This window comes from Aythya fuligula, chromosome 1 (genome assembly GCF_009819795.1).
Source record: "Aythya fuligula isolate bAytFul2 chromosome 1, bAytFul2.pri, whole genome shotgun sequence".
NCBI classification, from domain to species: Eukaryota; Metazoa; Chordata; class Aves; order Anseriformes; family Anatidae; genus Aythya; species Aythya fuligula.
Genome location: NC_045559.1, coordinates 190,272,880 through 190,294,205, shown reverse-complemented (window position 1 = coordinate 190,294,205; position 21,326 = coordinate 190,272,880). Strand labels below are relative to the sequence as shown.

At 40.2% G+C, this 21,326-nt stretch overlaps 1 protein-coding gene across 1 annotated transcript in view; it reads right to left on the bottom strand.

Annotated features, from left to right (window-relative positions):
* Positions 1 to 20,520, bottom strand: part of CWF19L2 (CWF19 like cell cycle control factor 2) — a 67,856-nt gene extending 47,336 nt beyond the window's left edge. The window contains exons 1-8 of the mRNA XM_032200301.1: positions 20,427 to 20,520; positions 11,015 to 11,125; positions 10,185 to 10,304; positions 8,675 to 8,782; positions 6,629 to 6,748; positions 5,053 to 5,146; positions 3,787 to 3,902; positions 1,552 to 2,249 (exon numbers count right to left, since the gene is read on the bottom strand). Of these exons, the coding sequence (XP_032056192.1) occupies positions 1,552 to 2,249; positions 3,787 to 3,902; positions 5,053 to 5,146; positions 6,629 to 6,748; positions 8,675 to 8,782; positions 10,185 to 10,304; positions 11,015 to 11,125; positions 20,427 to 20,510 (1,451 nt within the window). The 5' untranslated portion in view covers positions 20,511 to 20,520. The remainder of the gene's footprint in view (positions 1 to 1,551; positions 2,250 to 3,786; positions 3,903 to 5,052; positions 5,147 to 6,628; positions 6,749 to 8,674; positions 8,783 to 10,184; positions 10,305 to 11,014; positions 11,126 to 20,426) is intronic.
* Positions 20,521 to 21,326: the final 806 nt, after the last annotated feature.

The following is a 21,326-nucleotide window of genomic DNA, read 5'->3' as shown; positions in this document are numbered from 1 at the left end:
GTAAGCCCCAGGCACTTCAGGACAATAAATACTTCGGCAGTATCTGGAAAAACAAAAAGGATCGCTGGATTCGACCATCTAAATGTCTCATACACTGCAGGTGTAATGCTACCAGGTACTATTCTCAGAGTAACTAAAATGAAGATATATTTCTCATTTTCCATCGAAGGGAAATACTAAAACAAAACAAAAACAAACAAAAAAAGCATGACAAATACGAATGGGATTTCCCATAGTGTATGCAAACTGCTCGTAGCAGTATTGGGAACAACTCCTGCCACAATGCATACTCAAACTCATGTTTAGAAAATAACAATATACTATACATCATGCAATCTCTCTTCCTGCTGTGAAAGAAAATGTAAATTTCATTAGCTCCCTTCAAGGTAGAAAACGTGGTAAGTAAAATCTAGAAAAACTACCCAACCTGTGCAATACAAAGAACCGTGTAGACACAGCCACCTGTTTCTGGTTGGCCACGTGGTATGATTTAATGCACAATTTTCCTTTGCAAAGATATAACAGGGTATCTGAAAGTACTATGTGTAGGAACAGTTGTAAGTAAAATAAATAATTTTAAGGTATTGCCTTGTTATTAGACTCCAACAATTACACATTAAATATAAATTCATGATGTCACTTAATTTTTTTACAAAAATAAATGACAGGTGGTTATAAGAAACAAGGAATTAATATCTGATTGCATTTCATCAACTGCTATTTCCAACTAAATCATATCAGCCACCTTACATACTCAGGCCAAGAATAATTAATCGTCCAGTTTTCCCAAGCAGTTAAAGTCTATGTGCCAGCATAACACCACCCTGACTCAAACGCTTTTGCACATGCTTACCTACTATCAGGAAGATCTGAAGGAAACCATTCACAGTAATTACCACACTACTCCTACCACTGGAAGAGCCGGCAAGCTGGTAATAATGGAGAACAGGTGGCTTTGAATGGAGTAACAGCTTGGTTGTCTGCAGCTGATGTTTCTGACCACCCCTCCTTACTATTCTCCATTGTCTCTCAGTAAAGCAAGTCAGGCAGACTGAAATTCCCAGCACATTAATTTTGCATTTTCCTTCCCGTTCCTGCTAATTTTTTTTCTCATTTACAGAAAATACACTTTTCTAATCAGTACCTTCTACTATTTTTCATATGCTGTTAACTTAGCTTATAAACATATCTCACAAGTGGCAAATCTATCCCTTGCTGCAATAATTATGTCAGCTGCTACTCAGCATTTCCTACTATTTAATCTTTGTCTTCCCTAAATTAAACAACAGATGAAGCATGTATTGTTTTTGTTTTGTTTGTTTGTTTGCTTGGGGCAGGGGAAGTGCTAAGAAGCCAATTTCACTGCAGTGTGCACCAACTTTATAAAGACGCTGCAGAATAATCCATCACTGGCAGTTCTCAAACATGCTGAGGAGACAGAAGTAGGGGTGTTCATTACTTCTAAACAGATCCCAACAAGCTAACCAAAGAGATCTGACCATATAACTAATACTACACAAAGTCAACACAGTTTTAGGTGTAGTAAAATACCTGGAACATGATGTTTTAGTTTCAGATGATGTTTGTTTCTTCTCAGAGGTATCAGCTTGGTACTCCTTTTGTGATTTCTCTTTTTCATCACTTGGAGTTCTTTCACCATCAATTTTTGCCACAGCATCTGATGACTTCTGATCAGATACTAATTGTTCATTGCTGTCTTGTGTGTGTGTTTTTGTCCACAATGCAGTATCCTCACTAGGTTTTTGAAAACGACTGTTCAAAGAGCTATGAGCATGCAGTTTTGAAGAGGACTGCTGTGGCTTGTAGTCCTTTGGTGCACTGTAAGATGACAAATCATCTTCAGAGGGTTTCAGAAATTTGTGTTTTATGTCACTTAGAGAGAGACTCTTTCCTTGACTTTGTTTTTCATCCCTGTGTTTTTCAGCTTTGGAGCTGTAACCTCCCAGTTCTGAGTCTCTGCTACTGTGTCCACGTTTTTGGTCTTCTCTTGATCCATCTCTTTTGTAACCTCTGTCTTCTTGCATCCATCCCTTGTCATACCTCTCTCTCTTATGTCTCCCAAACGTGTTCCTATCATCTTCATGTTGTGTAGTGCTTTTCATAGGCTGTTCTTTCTTTTCACTTTCTGAATAATCAGTTTTCTTCCATCTATCACCTCTATAATAATTTTCCTTTTTCGACGCAACTTTTTCAGCTGCTTCTAACCGTGACTGAAATGCCTCCATTGACTGCAAGAAAGAAGAAAAACGTCATACTGCTTTTAAGATCATAGGGTATTGTAAAACTCTCTAAGAAGTATTACAAGAAAGGCACCATTCTGTGAAAATGAGTCACTGTGCAGAGCTATGAGCCATGGAGTGGAAAGGAAGACTAATACAAAAAAGAGAATTTATAGTCTAGTGTCTGAGGTGCTCTGTTGGGATGGCATTTTGATCCCTTCTCGTAGACTATTTCTAACTTCCATTTGGTGACTCTATAGTAAAGTGCTGAAGCACTCCCGGAAACAGGAGCCAAAGCCCCAGAACTGTCTCCTCCTGGTAACTTGGAGATGAGGTGCTTAAGCTAGAAGAAAAGTTTCCTCTTTTTCGCTCATGAACTTCACATTTCGGCTCACCAGATGCGTACTTTCTATAGAACCAACGATGCTCCCACTAAACCACTTTATGATCCAGTTAAATTCTTAAAAACACAGGCGAGCAGGTCCAAAATATTTAGCTTGAAGCAGGCTCTAAAGCTCAGTCTCTAGCTTTCTGGACAAGAACTCTATCCATTAAGCAATTATACAAAATGTGGAGTGTTCCTCTTCCCTCTTTTGAGCTGAATTAAATGCCACCAATTACAGGATTTTGCTCAAAACATTGCATGCTGAGGTACATCAGGGAAGAATCTCTTTCAATCACTACCCTGGTACTGCAGCAGCTAGAACATTCAGGTTGTTTTTACCTAGTTTCTTGAAAAAGACTCTTAAATATAATATTCTTTAGAATCACTCATACCAACAAATTTCCACCAGTGCTGACCCTGTTTGTTTTATCATTCATATCATATGAAGTCATACATACTGTCTTATCCAAGACTTCCACAATAAAGCCTACCTAACCAAAAAATAAAAAAAAATAAAAATAAATAAATAAATAAATAAAAACCACCACCACAGAAAATTCAAATATATCACTATGGCTAACACATACTGAACTCCCCACACCATTGACCAACGCTTTTGAGGTCCATATTTCAATATGCAGGGGGACAGGCCTTAAAGAGTTAATGATGTTATGGTAGACAGTCATCTAAATTCATTTTTAAACACTTCAGATGCAAGCACCGTTCTCAATACATCTGGACAGAGTAGATCACAAGTAGTGAGAAGATTCATATCTGGTAAAATTTGACAAAGTTCTCTGAATTATATTGGCATTGCTATTATCCACAAACTGTATGTGCAGGAGAAAAACATATTTCCTAACAAACATAATTTTGAAAGTACTCTGGTACTTTGTAACTCAGATCATTTGATCTTCCCAATATAGAAGATAAGTATTTTAATATATCCTACAGAAAATCTTGATATTTAACAAAAGAGATACAAAATTAAGTTGAGTACCATTAAACTGTTCATCACTTGAGAGAAGCTCCGAAGGCTGCTTTCTCCTGCTTCTTTCCTGTGTCTGACGCTGCTCATTAAGTACATATGCCTTCATATGAAAGTAACCTTTTCAAAGCATCTACTAATATGAAAAAATAATAATAATTAAAGAATCTTACCCCATATCTCTCAGCTACAATTTCCTCAACATTTCGTTTCTCTCTCTCAGCCTGTTCCTTCATCCTTTGGTAAGATTTTCGTAACCAACTTAATCCAGCATCTTCTACCACCGTAACTAAAATATAAAACAATGAGAGGTTTTGTATTTCAGTAGTCACTTCTACTTAACAAATGTGCCTGACTTTAAACCTTCACTGGAAGTTACTGTAAAAACTGAAAGGATGCAGAAGAAATATAGAAGGAATATAGTAATGAAATTACATGTTTTTATAAGTCCATGCTGGATGTACCTCAGTCATATTTATGATTTAATTTAAGCTTCTACATTTTGTCATAGAACACAACATACACCTTCCATGACAGGAGGAGCACAAGAGAATTTTTGGCATTTTTTGTTTTTATGTTTTGTTTTGGTTTGTTGTTTTGTTTTTTTTTTTTTTTTACTCAAGTTAAAAAAGCTTCTCATGGTCTTTACCTTCTGTGCCCATTCTTTGGCCCACTCTTCTGTACAAACAAGTGCATTTTCCTTCTCATAAAATTAACAAGTAACCCGCTGTTTTTCATTTGAGAAGATAGCACAGGTCTTAACACTCAGGACACATACTCACCGATGCTTTTATAGATCTCTGCTACTCTTAAAAGTGGGCACGAGCCTAATGGTTTGCAGGACAGACTGCCCACAGGGAAAGGTTCCCAAAGAGAAATGTCAGGGACGCTATTGTTCCCTGTCGACAGAATACAAGGACCCTTCTTATCACAGAATAAGTGTTTCGTGACATTATGAAAAACATTTTTCTAGATGGTCTTACTGAAAATAGACAGGATAACCCAAGAGTAAGGAAAGAAGGTTACAGAAATAATATTTTTCACAAATTGCATCTGTAAGGTACTTCATTTTAATGTGACTCAGACTTCTGTAGTTGAGTATCTTAAAACTATAATTTGTATAATGGAATGAAAGGAACCAAATGAGATGACAAAAATTTATCTTGTCTTGGTTAAATGATGCTTCTTTCTTTTAATTAGTTCAAAATTGAGAATTTCTATGAAGATGCTGAAGGTTAAACCACTCAAGATTCAAAACCAGTGAGGATAAGCTCCGCAAAACAATATGATATTAACCCAATATTCATTACTGAATTTTATTTTATATTCTACTTTATTCATAATCCTACTACATCAACATTAGCGGTAACTTAGCTAGCAACCCAGAGACCACAGAGCTTATACAGAAATTTAAGATCATTAATGAAGTTGCTATTTACCTTTTTTAACTGAAGCTGATTCACCTTCCGTCGGTGGCAGACCTGTACCACCGTCTTTCCAATAGGGGTTGAGTTCTCTCTCAGAAAGCATAGCCTAAAAAAGAAAGAATTTGAATGTGTGTATAGCATATGGTTTGTATTTTCGAGAATATCTGATAAATTTTGTGACGCTTCTGTGGGCATAGAACAGCTTAGTCATAACTTGTGCTGGCTAAAGAAAGGTAGAAATAAACATGGCTCTCCACCCTGAATAAAAGCTCTCAAAGACATGCTTACTTGGCACCTATGTTACACAGAAGTTTTTCTGTTCAGCTTCACTACCTGTGTAGCAGTAATGTGCACTTGTGTCTGAAGGAGGGATATAAGGGCTCTTAGTTTTGCCTCAAGTTCTTGTTTTTCTTTCTCAAACTAGATTGTTTATTGTGATTCTGTCAGCTGACTGCTATGGAAACAGGCAAAAAAGTCCACGGGAGAAGAGTCTGAATAGGCAATTCCTGCACCAATAAAATATTAAGTTTGTCTGTATTGTATTTCAACTCATCACCACCACCAGCATGCTATATACACCTGTTGCACATATCATTTTGGGGAAATACACCACATGCATTGTGGTGTAGAAAACACAAAAGTATAAACCTGCTTGGAAAGCAAGTAGTTCGGTGGGAGTGGATATAAAAGTCATATTCTTCCAGGATCAGAAGAAGCACATATAAACTGTCATTAACCATATAATACATGCTGACATTCTGGTAATGGTCCTTCAAGGGGTCATAAAAAACGTTCAGCAAAATATGACCTCAAAAAAAAAAAAAAAAAAAAAAGATTAATCCCTGTTCAAAACACGATAACTAAAGTGCCATGGCACACAAGAACAGTACTCCAGGTCAGTCTAGTTCTTAACAACACAATTGGAAAACCTAACAGTACCAAAAAGCTGTGATCAGCCACTATGTTTTCAGAACAGACCACACTGCATTTATAGAGCTGAATGAACAAATGAAGCAGCTAACAACTGTATGTAAATAGAACTAATTTAATAACTGCAATGCCTTCCCCAACTGTGCATCAACACATGGGAGGTTCAGAGTGCAGCTACTGCATGAAAGGCACAGCAACTGTTCTGAATTATTTCTTAATGAAAAAACAGCCTCAACACCTTATGCTTTAACACAGAAACTTAGGTGAGCTTTTATCACACAAAACAACAGTGCACCTTTCACACACAATATGGGGAAGAACTGACCAACAGTCTGTAACTAAACAAAATATTTCAGAAGCACTTCAAACATTACAGAACTTAGTACTTCCTAAGTTCTTGCAGAACTTAGTACTTACTGGCTTTTTTCTTACCCATAAGATAACTAAGGACTTTTCTCCACAAGGTAAGCCTGCTGTATGAATCCTTCCCATCCCAGACAGAAAAAATATCTGATCAATTTAATAGAATCACTATCATACAGAATATCAGGCATTAATTTAAATAACTTAATAACATAGAAACCTATGTATTTGAACCAATTCATTATACAAAATGTAGTAAAAACGTAGAAAATATTGGTATATTAATTCCTCCTACCTGCTCAATTTCTTGAGCTTTCTGTCGTTTCAGTATTTTTTCTTTCTCTCTTTCACTTTTGCATGATGCTAGTGGCACAGTTTTCAAAGATGCGAAGTCTAAATTCATCCATTCGTCTCTCTTAACAAAAAAAAAAAAAGTAGTAAGTAGTAGTAAAGTAAAAGTACCTAATACACAAAAGAATCAGTGTTTGTACTTCCACAAAAAAAAAAATCCAACCAGCGCAACTAATATCAAAAGCTACAGACAGTAAACAACATAGGTTTTACTAATATATATGAAATATTTTGATGAAAAGCAAATGTGATTTTAACAACTTCAGTCTTTTAATATTCATGTATTCAAGCATGACTTCATATCTTTCTGTAATTGGAAATAACTCTTCCCAATTTATGACACTATGCAAACCATATAGACAGCTTATTTTTTGCTTAAATAAACTCTGTACATCTAGACCAGTTCCCTTTCCATCATTATAGAATTTCATTTTGCTGCTTTTGTCTTCATAAACTCCTACATCCCTTCAAGCATATACAAAGCCTACCATCAGTCACTGAGCATAGTTCATACCTGGGATATCTAGGCACCTAACAGCACCCTCAAATTAAACAGCTGTTCATCTAAATTCTGTGAACTGTACCCACAATAGCAGGTAGGTGCATTTACAAAATCTAAGCCAGATTGAGGGCATTTTAAAAATAAGGACTACTGTCTATAGAACAGCAGCATATAAACAACCTACCCAAATTTCAAGCACTTCTTTATACACACAAAACTTCAAGTCTCAAAAGAAAGCAGTGACATACACATTATTAACAACTACTATGCAAAAACAAGTGTTTGAAACACTTCTATGTACACTATAGCAATTATAATGATAAGCCTACACCTATTTTGAAACTTGTCCTTGTAGATGCGTCTTCATGTCTCTTCATTAAAGTTCAAGTCTGAGTTATCAATCTGAACAGATGTTGTATGGTACTATTTCTCCATTGCTCAGAAATGGTATTCCGTTGCTGTGCTGGGCTCCATCACCCACCCAGCACAGCAGTGCTGCCTGGTGCTCAGAGGGAGCCTCCTGGGTGCCCGGCTGTGCCCATGGCCTCCTGTCCTGGCACTGGGCACCACTGAGCAGAGCCTGGCTCCAAATGCTTCCATAAATATGAAATGGGTTTACATGCTCCAAAACTGTTCCATGAAGTGATCCAAAACACAAAAGGTAGGAATGACATGGAAATTCACTCCTCACTCAGAAGTAGACATACCCAGAATGAACAGGGCAAGTCACTTTATATGAGAAATACTTGGCAAAAATAGTGGCTTTACAGTATAAATTACCATGACATACTTAAGGATTTATATTTTGTTACTATATCATTTAAAAAAAATGATTCAGAGATCCTTTTTATTTCTCTTAACAACATATGCAACTGCAGAATGAGAAACAAGAATAGAATTAGACACTAAACGCAAAATCATCATTTTCACACAACTGAAAACATCATGACACCACATTTATGCAGCTAAGATTACAACAGTTCAACTCTGTTAACAAGCATAAACAGTGCTTACTGGGTACAGAATTCAGCTAGGGAAATCAAGAGGCCTTGATTCCATTATTATTGGTGGTGAAAAGTTCTGCATCTCCCTTCCTTAGATCTGTATCACTGTAATTACTGTAGAAGCAAGAATTCGTTCAACTGTAGAACAGAAACCTAAATTATGTAGAAAAAGTTGCGTCTCTAGTCAATACCTTTGAGCTGACTTTTTTGAGAAGATCAGGCCACGTTCCTAGGGCTTGAAAACTTGATGAAAAGAACTGGTACTAGACAACTGCAAGTGTTGCACCTTGTTAAATACTATGTAACTATTAGGTAGAGAAGTCTTCCATTGAATGAAATGTAACATTTACCCAGACAAACACAGACATTTGTCTATCAGATAGTTTTTGTTCAATACACTGCAAAAGAACTGTAAAGAAACCTAAGCACGTTTCACATTTGGTCATGCTGAATCCACTTCTGGAATAGTTATCAGACTGCTCACCTGCAAGGAAGGTCCTTTCACAGCATCTGATTCCTTGTTGACCTTCCAAGCCTTTTCTGTGTTATCTGACTGTGACACATTTGACTCAACCCATTCAACTGAAGAATCCTAAATACAGAATTTAATATAAAGAAGAAGAGTATCTTAAGATACAATGATAAAATTTATGATACTTACCAAGTATATAACTAGCCAAATTTGATGCTGATTGCTAAGCATTACTAATGTAATACTGTTTATTATTTTAAAATATTGATAATAAAAATGTAATCTTGATAGTCCCACAAGGAAATTGTTCCCTTACAATCAAAGCATACTGCTAGACTTCATGAGTATGTATGTGTGTAACACAAGTTCAGACCAGCAGTTGACTAGCAGCATGATGCTACTAAAGTTAAAACCATCAAAAAAAATTCAATAACAAATGTTTTCATGGCATTACGAAAGCAAAATTAAAGAAGTCTATGTTCATTAATATGTTTTATTATAAAAAAGTAAACCAGTAACACAGGTAAATCTAAACCAGTAATCTAAAGCTCTTTACATGCTATCTTCTCCCATTTTCCCACCTGACCACCTACGCTTGCAAACTATGCACTGCGATTTTACACTTGAAGCAAAGAGCGCTTCATTGAATAGCATTTCTTTGCTATTCATATGAACCTGTTATCTAAATAAGAGACTCTGGATCAAAGGAACCGGGATTGTGCTGTATCCTGGGACTCACTGATGTGATCTGAGCAATTTTGATGACTCCCACTGTAAACATGGGACATTTGTGGCTTACTTCCCATACTTAAAGCATAGTTGAATTCTGATTGCCTGTCCCAGGAAAATAAATCTCCTCACACTGCACGTTCATTCACTCAGTAAATTTTTCATATCTGAAAAGATAAATCTTTTTCAGATTCTCTGAAAAGAACAATTACACTGCTAATGGACTTGCACCAAACCACCGGGAGGGATGTTTTACACAACGTGGCCAGAAAGCAGCACCCTGATTTGTAATGCAGTCTCTGTACTGTTTTGCCAGATGTAAAATCTGTACTGACTACAGACGCAAATGCACAAGCCTAAGCCTTCCTTTAGAAAAGTGTACAACTCCCAGCTGAATATCTATGGAAAAAGGCAGCAGTAATTAATGCTTAAAATCAAAGTCAAACATGCAATTTTAGACACATTGTTTTATCACATACCATTGACTGCAGAGAATTATGAATTTTTCTACTCTATCCTAGAAGTCACCAAAAATCAAGATTTTTTCCCCACATTTTCTCTGCTGAAAAACTGTAAATTTATTTCCTAATAAGTGAATTGAACATTTTAAAGTTCTGAGGCACTCACATCATCTTCTGAATTGATTCAATACTTGCTATATTAAAGAGAGAAACTTTGCCACAGTTTTTCGCAATAGTCAGTCTTAGTATTATTAACTATGTGTACCCATGAAGAATAAAATGGTGCAGGTTTTTAAAATATCATTTGAAGCACTTTAAAGTTTGTTACTTACTGAAGAGCTATCACTGAAGTCATCCTTCTTTTCAGATTTATGTTTTTTACTTTTCTTCTTTTCTTTCTTAGATTTTTTTGAATGCTTATCCTTTTTCTTTTTTTTCTGCACAGAATGTTCCTACAAGTAAATGTTTGTAAATGAGATTCAGTAAACCAAGTCACCCACACACGAGCGGAACAATCACAACTTACTTACCAAACCGTACTGAGAAAGGTAAAACACATGGCTGGCCATAGCTACATTTTACTTCTAATACCCTCCCCCTCTCTTCACCTTGGGGTGGAGGGGAGCAGGAGGAATATGCTATGCCTCACACCCATAACCAGCTCCCCACCCAGCAGTACCTTTTTCACTGGAACTAAGGCACTACAATTCCACACAGAAGACCATCTACATTATGTTTGTTTCAGTCAAATCTATTTCCTCAGAAATGACTTCAATAACACGTGCCCTTTGTTGAAGCACCTGTACAAGTTTCTAATCCAATACTTAAGGTTGTGATATCTGGTGGTTCCATTACAGCTTCTCCTGTGAATTACCACACACGGACTTAATACCAAGCCTTGTGTCCTCCAGAATTCTTCTCTATTCTTGTCTGGTAGGGCTTGCTCATCTGCATGTGGTAGAAATTAAAGCTGGAACTGAATGACTAGGTTTTTTTCCTCGAAGTGAAAGATTATTTCCACTTAAAATAACCTAAATTTGAAGCATAGGGAATTCAGAAACTGGAAGGTTTTCTCTATCACCTTAAAGCCCTCAAAGCTTCCTGTTCATGTGGACATGCTGCAGAGCCAACAACACAATTCAATGACGTACAGTTGCATCACCTTTTCCAGTTGTTCCACACGTTCATTCACTTCAGGAAGCATCCACGTATCTTCACCTCGCAGATGTTTTTTCAGCTTGCGCCTCTCCTCCTTCTCATAATTAATTTTGGCCTAAGACAAACAGAGAAGAAAGATAACCAAATGGAGTTAATAGCATTAAGTACAGACACCTTTGTAAGCCACGTCGACACAATCACACACCATTTTAAGGGCTGTACTTGAGAACTTCTCCTTTCAGAGGACAGCAATAAAAATACTTTAGGATTATGTTTTAGCTGAGTTTCCCATTTGGCATATTATGCACACTCCTTCCTCAAGTTACAGCTTTGCAGCTCCTCTAGCACTGATTTCCTTCTATCACACTCAGTAAGTGATGCAACGACATTCAACTTCCATTCTTAATTCAGTGAAATCTCCTGTTCTTACAGCCCTCGTGAACTGCATACTATATGTATACAATACAGTGGACTTACCTTCTGATTTTCTACTTCAAAAAATTAGCTGGGCAGTTACACCACTGCCAAGCACAGCTCACTCTCTATTAATTTTAGAAGTAACCGCTAGCAAGCCTATTTTTGTGCACATTCAACCTTAGAAGTATCTCGGCCAGGTGCAAAATGTGGATTACAGAAGTGCAGGCTCTCAAGAAGCATGTAAGTACTGGCACTGTGAGCTGCCAGATGTTCTACCACTTCTGGTTATGGAGAGAAAAATGGGAATATTTTTATTACTACTTCTGAAAAATTAATAATCACTGTAGCTTCAACTCCTGTAAAGGATTCCTGAAAACTATGTGAATAAAATAAGGACCTTTCCAGCCACTGAAGTTTCCTCTGTTGCATTCAACACAAGCCTGGTTTTCACAAACAAGTTCCTTCAAACATGATTAGTCATTATGAAAACTCTTTATCCCAAAATGCAATCATCACACTTGGTTAAGCAGGAAAAACTTTAAATTATTACAACTTGACTTCTGCAGTGTCTTCAACTGCTTGAGATAAACCATGCGAGTTTTACTGAAGTCAAAGCAAAAGCTGAAAGTAGAATTTGGTTTTCTTCCTGAGTTGCTGAGTTTACCAGACAGCCTTTGCAATGGTAAACCAGGGGACTGCACACAGGAAGAGTGACAATGTTACATAGTGGGAAGCGACTGTGTCCTTTCACACATTACAAAAGTATCAAACCACAAAATCATTCTCCTGATCCTTTCCTGTTTGCTCTTCAAGTCTTCCTCCTGAGCATCATTCACTGTTCTCCTTCCTGTATTTACACCCCCAGCACCCTCCCAAGCCCACCTCTGCTTCACATTTCAGACATTTTCTTCTTAATTTGGAGCTGGAGAGGGGCTCCCTATCAATTAGGGCTCTCATTTATTTGTTGTTGTTTTTGTTTTTGTTTTTTTCCTGTGATTCAGGCTCATGCCCTCCTCTGTAATAAAAAGCATACTTTAAATGAAATTACTATTTTCCTCATGTTGCAAAATTTACAACTATACCTTGAGTTACGTGAAGCTAATGTTACAAATAAGGTACAAAGGAAACTTTTATCCTTCTGATTAGGTCTACAAATAAGAAAAAAAAAAAAAACACAGGCAGTATTTATGCAAAGGAGATACGTGATCCTAATAAAAGTGGCTGATCACAGCTTTGGCTGAAGTGCACAAATCCATATTCAGGGCACAGAGAGACTTGAGATCAGCATTAAGCTGCAGACCGCTGTCTCCCGAATTCTGGCTGGAACAGGCTTGTGTGAGATGAGTCTGTGGCGGCAATGCCACCGGACTGCTAAAAAGCGGGAGGCGCAAAAGCAGCAGCCTGAAGTTGGTTCTCCTTACACGGAGATACTACAGAAGATTTGTAACAATATCCTAACTAAAAACAAATGAGAAAGCTGCGTAGCCATTTAGAAAGACTCCAGAAGTTACATTTTCACATGAATTATCAATTTAACACCCAGCAAGAAAGGCAGAAGCAACAACCTCTGGTCCTTCCAATCGCTAAAAACTATTTACCTCCCTCTACCATCACATTACAATATTTATTTTTATAGCTGGTGAATGTTTTTCCCTCACAGCACACCCCTAATTATTTAAAGTGTCACCAGGGAGGAGGAGGAGATTTGTCTGCATTACTTTATTAGCTCCAAACGTCCTTCCTATTCCACTTGCCTTTTATAATCAATCACACAGGGCTTACTAGCATCCATCTATTTTTTCTTCCTTTTCTACATTTTATAATTAAGTCTGCTGTCAGCCTTATTCTATGCTACGAAGGCCAACTAATAGTTTCACAGCTCCCAACCCACAGCAATTCAAGCCTTTATTTCAAATGGAAGTTCATTAATACAACTCATCCTTTCACCCTTACAGACAAGCACTTAACATTTGGTACATTTTAAGTTGCCACCGCAACATTTGTGAGCTTCCTTCTGGGGGCTGGAACTCAATGATCTTTAAGGCCCCTTCCAACCCAAACCATTTTATGATTCTCCATAAATAGAGGATGTCTCATTTCTGAAATAACTCTGCTGCCAAGTAATGAATTAATTCTGCAAGTGGCAGAGCACACCAAACACAGAGGACCACTAAAAGCAACTAGCAACTTCTGTGGTACCCTAATAAAGTTGCTCGGTCCCATTTGAGGCAGGCACGAGGTGAAGTCTAACGCTGGCAAAGCTCTCTGCGAGGTCTGTTGGTGTCACATAAGCAATCACTTCAGAGCACTAGGTTAGTACTGCTTGCCACGGCAGCACAGCAAACTCTTTACAGCCTTTACCACACGCAGGCCAAAGGATCTTGGATTTCACAGTCCCATCTGAGAGAGGAAGGAAATCAAGCTCAGGGAAATTGCTTTCCAGTCTCATTACAGAGCTGAGGCAGGTCATGAGTCCCGGCCTGCAGGGCCGCTAACCACAGTAATTGCTGCGTGAAGTAAAAATCCTGTTCCCAACAGCTTGTAAAGCACAAAACACCAAAAGCTGCAAAAATGACAGCACATCACTGTAGGATCTAGCAGAAAGGATCAAACACCCTGCCAGTGGGCAGAATCCACAGGTCCCCAATAATTAGAGGTTGCTACAGGAAAGTACCTCACAGATGTCCAGAAGTGGGCATGCCTGCAGCACACCAAAACCCTGACCACCAACACCCTTTCCCGACTCTGTTTACCATTTCAGCTCTCACCAAGGCCACTGAAAGCTCTCCATACCACGACAGAGACCTTGCAGTTTCCCACCTTTCAGTGTGGGATTTCAGGGTAAGATGATCACCACCACCACACAACAGTTAACTTCTTCATTCAAAAGGAAGAAAACAATCACTTTTCCTCCAAGTAACAATCAGAAGTTGTTCCGCAGCACACCACCAGATCAGTACAGCATGACAGAGACAAGCGACAAAGAAGCCAAGCTGCTCTCAGGGCCAGCTGCCGTGGAAGGGCAGGGCTCCACTCCCACTCCTCCTCCATGCTCCCACCCCATATGTTCCCAGCACTTTCCTTGCATTTCCCTGCCTGTCACTGTACTCTGGCCTCAGGGGGAACTACCTCAACAGAAAATGCATCCCACCAAGAGCAGGGTACAGCTTCGTGCACATCAAGCTTCTAAGCTGGCCCCCAGGCAAGGTCTTGAAGGCTACCAGTTTCCATGCAAGAAAGAAGAAAAAAGATGTGTACTTTGGGTCCTGGGAGGAAGGAGCGTGGAAAAACTTTTGGCAACAGCTTTCTGTTAGGCAAGTTCAAAAGAGAAAACACTTAGCCCAGTCCTTAAGATATCAAAACGAGGAATCCAAAATTCAGACACTGAGCTTCAACTCCTGATTTCAGAACTATCTTCCTGTCCTACCATAAAATTGGTCCCACCCATTTGCCACTTCTGATATTAAGCTATCAGAAAGGTCTCTGTGGGCAGTGTTGCTCTCACAACTTGCACCACAACAAAGCTCAGGGCTGGGAAGGCCTGGTTACCTGAGGGCACATCTCCAGGGAGCCCAAACAACCCCTTCCTACCGTCCTGATGCTCCTACACCAACTCTCCACTTAAGCACACTGATTTTCCTGTACGCTTACTGCTTTTCCTACCCTCAATGTTCTGATTATCCTTACACCCCTGAAGCTTTACCAAGGAGGACCTGCAAAAGGGCTGAGCTTCCACCCCAAGCTGCCACAGCTGAGCTGTGCCCGGCTGCTGGTAACCTCCGCCTGCTCCAGCCGTGCCAGCTGGAACATCACTGCTCTCTGCCACCTCCACCTGCCAAAGGGTGCAGAACACAGACCACTGATAAGATTGAAACCATTTAAGCTTATTGTGATTGGTACTCATTACAGAACAGAGTTTAAAGAAGAGGCTAGAGAACTCACAGCCAGGGGCACCCAAAAGGAAGGACTCGCAGAGCCTAACAGTGAAGGCAGCAGCAGGGCTCTGAACGACCTGGCTGTTCAACCAGAGGCACTGCTTGCAAAAGCGTATGTCAAAGTGGTTTAAAAGAAGTCTGAAAGCCTGTGGAAAGGCAGTATTCCTTTCTCACTGCTGTTACTCTTCTAATTTCAGTCAAAAATGTGAGTACAGTACCACAGTATCACCTTCCTGTAAGACAAAAATTATTTTTCTGTTAAAAACTGAAATGTCAGATGCTGCCGAAGCATACCGCTACCTCTGCAAATCCTAGTCATTCCAACAACCCGATGGCTTTTCTAAGGAAACACCTACCCGGGCCTCAGGAGAACATGCTGATTTCATGGCTTACCTGGAGGTCAAAGGCTGTGCATTCTGTGATATCACTGCTTTTTATTTTAGGTTGTATTTTCAAAGAAAATAAATAAAAAATATAAAACAAAAATAAATGTAGATTCCGGAATCAAAAGCAAACACATTCCTGATTATAACAGATTGTACATCTCAAAATTATTTCAGAAATCTAAAGGACTAAAACTAATACACACAATTTCTTGTTTGTGCCGTAAGCCTGTTCCAAAGAATCATTTTATTTATATTGTTTCCTGAACATCTTATTTGTTTAAAATACTGAGTTCTCATTTACTTACACTTTTTTTTTTTTTAAATCCCTCTGTATTGCTACCAAGAGAAACTCGCAATCTCTCAGCCATCCCTAATGATTAAAAGACAATTTCTGCATAAGCAATGGCCAAATCACATCAGCCTTTGAGACCAATGAGTGAAAGACTCGAGGTCTAATTCACAGAGCTGTAACACTGGAAGACAAAAATACACATAGTAGCACAGATTCAGGGACTAATTCAGGATTGAATTATTGCCAGTATTTACCAAAAAAAAAATGTACTCACATCTAGGGAAAGTACACATGCCTGCACTTACCCAAACATCTATCAAATTATCTTCTCCTTCTAAACTCGCAAACTGAAACAGTAGTGTCATGAACATATCACACTCATCAAAACAAGATGCTATTTCTGGAGCTTGATAACAATTTGCATGTCAACACTTAATTATTTGATTACTGATCATTATCCATAAACATTACCAGCTGCCAGGGTTTGAGCAATGCAGTTGGGAGGACAGACTGCACAAATAAGATACATTTCCAAAATTTAAAAGAGAAATCTCAATCAATGGGTTGGTTTGATTTTCATAAGAAGTAGGATAAAATCAAAACCAGCAAAACCAGGAAAGTTTAATTAATAATAATTAAAAAAAAAGTCAGCAAGAAGCAACTTCTGGTCAGCTTGTTTTAAAAATAAAGGGTAATAAGTCAAGTCTACTTCTACAACTGTTTCAAAATTTGTAATATATTTAAATCTCTTTTTACATATGTGGATGTGCAATTTGCAAATAGAAAAGGGTGAGCTGATCCTAGCACCTTATTGTGAGTTCAGAGATTTTGGCAGAATTGCTTCTGAATATAGAGTTCCCTTGGACTCCTCACTGTCCTAGCCATCAAGAAAAGGATGGTATTGGTGACCAGGTTTAAAGGTTTCCTTTTCTTCATTGCCCTAACTACATTCTCTATAGAACAGAAGACAGACTAAAATTTTTCAATATTTTATAATCACAAGCTGAGTAATTATATTTATAATAAGTAAATTTATATTTACAAATACAGGTTATATTTTATAATTAAGGTGAGTCAGTTGAACATCTCATCTTTCAGAAATGGAACTGAAGTGTTTATGTTCATGTCCATAAACCTCTAAGATTATTAGGAGTGAATACTCAAAGACATACACAGCCTCCCAATTCCTTTCCCAAAACAAACAGCAGGAACTTCCAAGACTGCAACCATCAAATAAATGCCCTTAGAATATCAGTCAAAAGCTAGAAGTCACCGCTGTTCTACTACCCTGCCACACAGTGCTCCCAACCTCCACCTGGCCTCCTGCTCCTTTTTTTAAGCCACACATACTGCAGTAAATCCGTCAAACTAAGCCCATTTCTTTCTTGCCTTCATGAGCAACAGGGTCAAAGTTCACAAAGATGAAGTCTTGCAGTAGTTTCCTCCCAATTCTGTTCTGCTCATACAGGAACATGCAGTCTGACCATAATGAGATTAATCTAAGTAAAGCAGAGAAAGTCAACACATTTAAAATATTAATCAATGCTCACTTGTCAATATTACCAATTATGTATACATTAATCAACAGACTGACATCTTTAGGAGTTCGGAAAACCAGAAATACTTTGGTTTCTACAAATGAGGACTGTTTACCTTCCCCAATAAGAGAAGAAAAACCAAACCACCGATCTGTCATTTGCAGTTTTTCCTGCCTAGAACTTCGGGCAGAATACCACTGAGTTCTTTTAATTTGTCTCTCTCATGCTTTCTTCTTTCCTGAGCAGGCAGCGAATAGAAAAAAAAAAAAACTAAACTGCTTTTAACATCATTCAAAAGAGAGTTTATTAAGAAAGTGCTAAAAAAAAAAAAAAAAATTGAGTTCAAACTCCACTGAGTATTGGCTATTGCTAGATGTAATGTGTAATGATTTCCTTTGTTCTTCATTCCTAATAATCTCTACCACTTGAATAGCTTTTGAATGAGCAATGATACAGCACCTTTATAGATCAATATTTTTTCCCCAGTTATTACTTTTGAGTGATAAAAATTAATTGTGAGCACTGATGTATACAGAAAATTAGAGTTGCCTTCCTTGTACATACTGCCTTACTCTCACCTACATTTAGGAAGGGGAGAGATGAAATTCAATCAGTCAATGTTATCTTGAAATATCCTTCTGGAACACAAGTCCTGTGAGGAGCGGCTGAGGGAGCTGTGGTTGTTTAGACTAAGGAAGAGGAGGCTCAGGGGAGACCTCATTGCTCTCTACAACTGCCTGAAAGGAAGCTGTGGGGAGCTGGGGGTTGGCCTCTTCTTGCAGATAACCAGTGATAGGACTAGAGGGAATGGCCTCAAGTTGCACAAGAGGGGGTTCAGGTTGGAAATGAGGAGACATTTCTGCTCAGAAAGAGCAGTCAGGCATTGGGACGGGTTGCCCAGGGAGGTGGTGGAGTCACCGTCCCTGGGGGTGTTCAAGGAAAGGTTGGACGTGGCGCTTGGGGACATGGTTTAGTGGGTGACAGTGGTGGCAGGGGATGGTTGGACCAGATGATCTTGGAGGGCTTTTCCAAGCTTAATGAATCTACGATTCTATCACATCCTTCTGCAATTCTTTGCTGTGTATTTTTCGTTAATAAGAGGCAAGAGTATTTCCTCCACTGAAGTCGTGATTTAGAACACAAGATAAACACTTCAAGTAGCACAAAGAGAGGTGGAATTTGTGCATTTGGTTTTATTTAGCATTGCAAAAAGCTGCAGATACTTTTTTTTTTTTTAATATTTCCACATAGGAATAAAATGTATTCGTGGCATTTTAAAAACAGGCTAAATAATGTAATGTACTGTTTCTTTGTCAACTTGAAGAAAAAAAATAATGAAATTCGACACAGTATATCTTGTAATATAGCACAACTTACTGGTAAGAAAAGAAAAATAAATTCAGATTTTGTTCCAACCTAAAATCTCAAAATCAGATTTTCTATTATTCTTCAGCAAGGCTGATGAGCAGCATCTAGATCTAGAGGAACGTGTCAACATTTAGAGTTAGGACCCATGAAGCTACATCTACGTTACCATCAACAACCTCTTGAGACATATCCCAAGAGCAAGAATCACAGCCATTACAGCCAAAATATAGTGCTTTTTAGCACCAGCTTTGCCTCTGCCAAAGCCACCTTCACCCCTTTCCCCCCTACATCCCCATCCCTTTTCCCCCATCCTCTGTACGAGTAGGAGCCCTCATCACCAGCTTCAGCTTTTTCTCCATGGAAGCAGCTTTAGTTTCACTGCCATTGTGTTTCACTGCTGCAAGCCAACCTTTCTCAGCTTTACTGTGTCTCCTGGAATTTTGAGTTATTTTAGTGATGACAGGTTAAATACAAATTGGTTGAGTTTTCCACAGACTGCAGCATATTTAATATCACCATCCAGTTACTATGAAAACATCACAGAAGTGTTTAATGCTCTCTCTCTTACTTACAGTCAATAGTATTTTAGAGATATTTAGAAGACGTAAAAGGCCATCCATGGACATTTGGCAAGACTATGTCATGTCAAAAATTTTAAACAACACCCTCACAGAACAAGAACACTTCTATGTCACACTGCACTGCTGATGCAAGTAGAAGCAAAGAAGAGAAAAATGATTATTTGATATTGATGAACTACTCTGTCAATGCCTGACAATGTAAAATATTTGTACAAACAGAGCTGCATGTTCCCAAACAGCTTGCTGCATGAGAAGAGGTAAGGCAGGATAATGGTGCCCTACCTAAGTTTCACTTTCTTTAAGAATGTTTTGTGCACATCCAAGAGTTTCAACCGGGCAGGGGAGCACTCCTAACAGTATTATTGCATAGTGGTTTAAACAGAGCAGGAAGTGCAGAAAACATTAATAAAATAAAAAAGAAACTTCTGCAGGAAAATATGATCTGTTGCTAAGTGAAAGGCCACTCCCTCCAGCTGCTGGTAAGGGGGGAACACGCAGGACAGAACTGTCCCAGAGCCGTGCAGTCCCAGAAGGGGAGCTGTGATGCTTAGGAACAGCTCCCTGTGGGCTCAGGGAGACACCTGCCTGTACCTAACACCCCCTCTGTGCCCCCTGCTTTGAGAAGTGGGGAGAGACAGCAGCACCAGCCCAGCCAGGACACTGCCACTGCTCCAGAAACACCTCTGTGCGGCAGGGTCTGCCTCCTCCCGTGCTCTGGTGTAAAGCAGGCAGAGCCCCAGCCCCACCGCCCAGCACAACCCCCCTGAAATCACTCGGCGGCCAGCCCCTGCCCTGCCCCCGCTCCCCACGGGCTCCCACGGGCTCCCCCCGGCTCCTCCACCCGCCCCCAGCCCGCGGCCGAGGGGCTGGAGGCTCCCCGCGGGGGCCGGGCCGCCCACCTCCGCCAGCAGCTCCTCCCGCTGCTGCCGCCGCTGCTCCTTCAGCGCCGCCAGGCTCGCCTCGCTCTGCCAGCCCGACGCCATTGCGGGCCCCGCCGGGCCGGGAGGGAGGGAGGGAGGGAGGCGGGCACAGCGCGGCGGAACGGGAACCGGGCAGCGGCGGGGCCCCGCCCGGAGACGGAGCGGAGCGGAGCGGAGCAGCGCCCCGCATGGCTCGGAGCCGGGCACGCAGAGCCTCAGCCACACAGCGGGAGGTGCAGGGGTCAGGGTCTGGATCCCGCCGGCATTCGGCCGCGGCACCTTCAGGCTCGGCGTGGTCTCACCTCCGCCGCTCCCTCAGGGTCCCTCTCTGCCCCTGCTCCCCGTGGGGTCCCTCCCATGGATGCCGTCCTTCCCGAACTGAGCCTGCAGGGGCTGCCCACAGGCTGCAGCTCTTCAGGAACTGCTCCCACACGGCTCCGTCCCACGGGGTCCATCCGTCAGGATTAAGGGTTGCAGGGGAACTTGTGCTGCCTTGTGCCTGGAGCACCTCCTGCCCTCCTGCTGCACTCACCTTGGGGGCTGCAGGGCTGCTGCTCTCTCAGCTCTCACCCCTCTCTCCCAGCTGCTGTAGCACAGCAGATTTCCCCTTCCTTCAATCTGCTCTCCCAGAGGCCCAACCAGTGTCACTCATGGCTCAGCTCTGACCAGCAGCAGGTCCCTTTTGGAGCCATCTGGAGCTGTCTCTGATCTGACCTGGGGCAGCTGCTGGGCTCTGCTCACAGAGGCCATCCACTCAGCCCCCTGCTACCAAAACCTCGCCACGGAAACCCAACACAGCATTACACCAGAGAAAGGTCCCAGCAAACAGCATGTCATGGCACACATAACTCAGCAAGTGCCTGTGCTGCTTGGCTCACT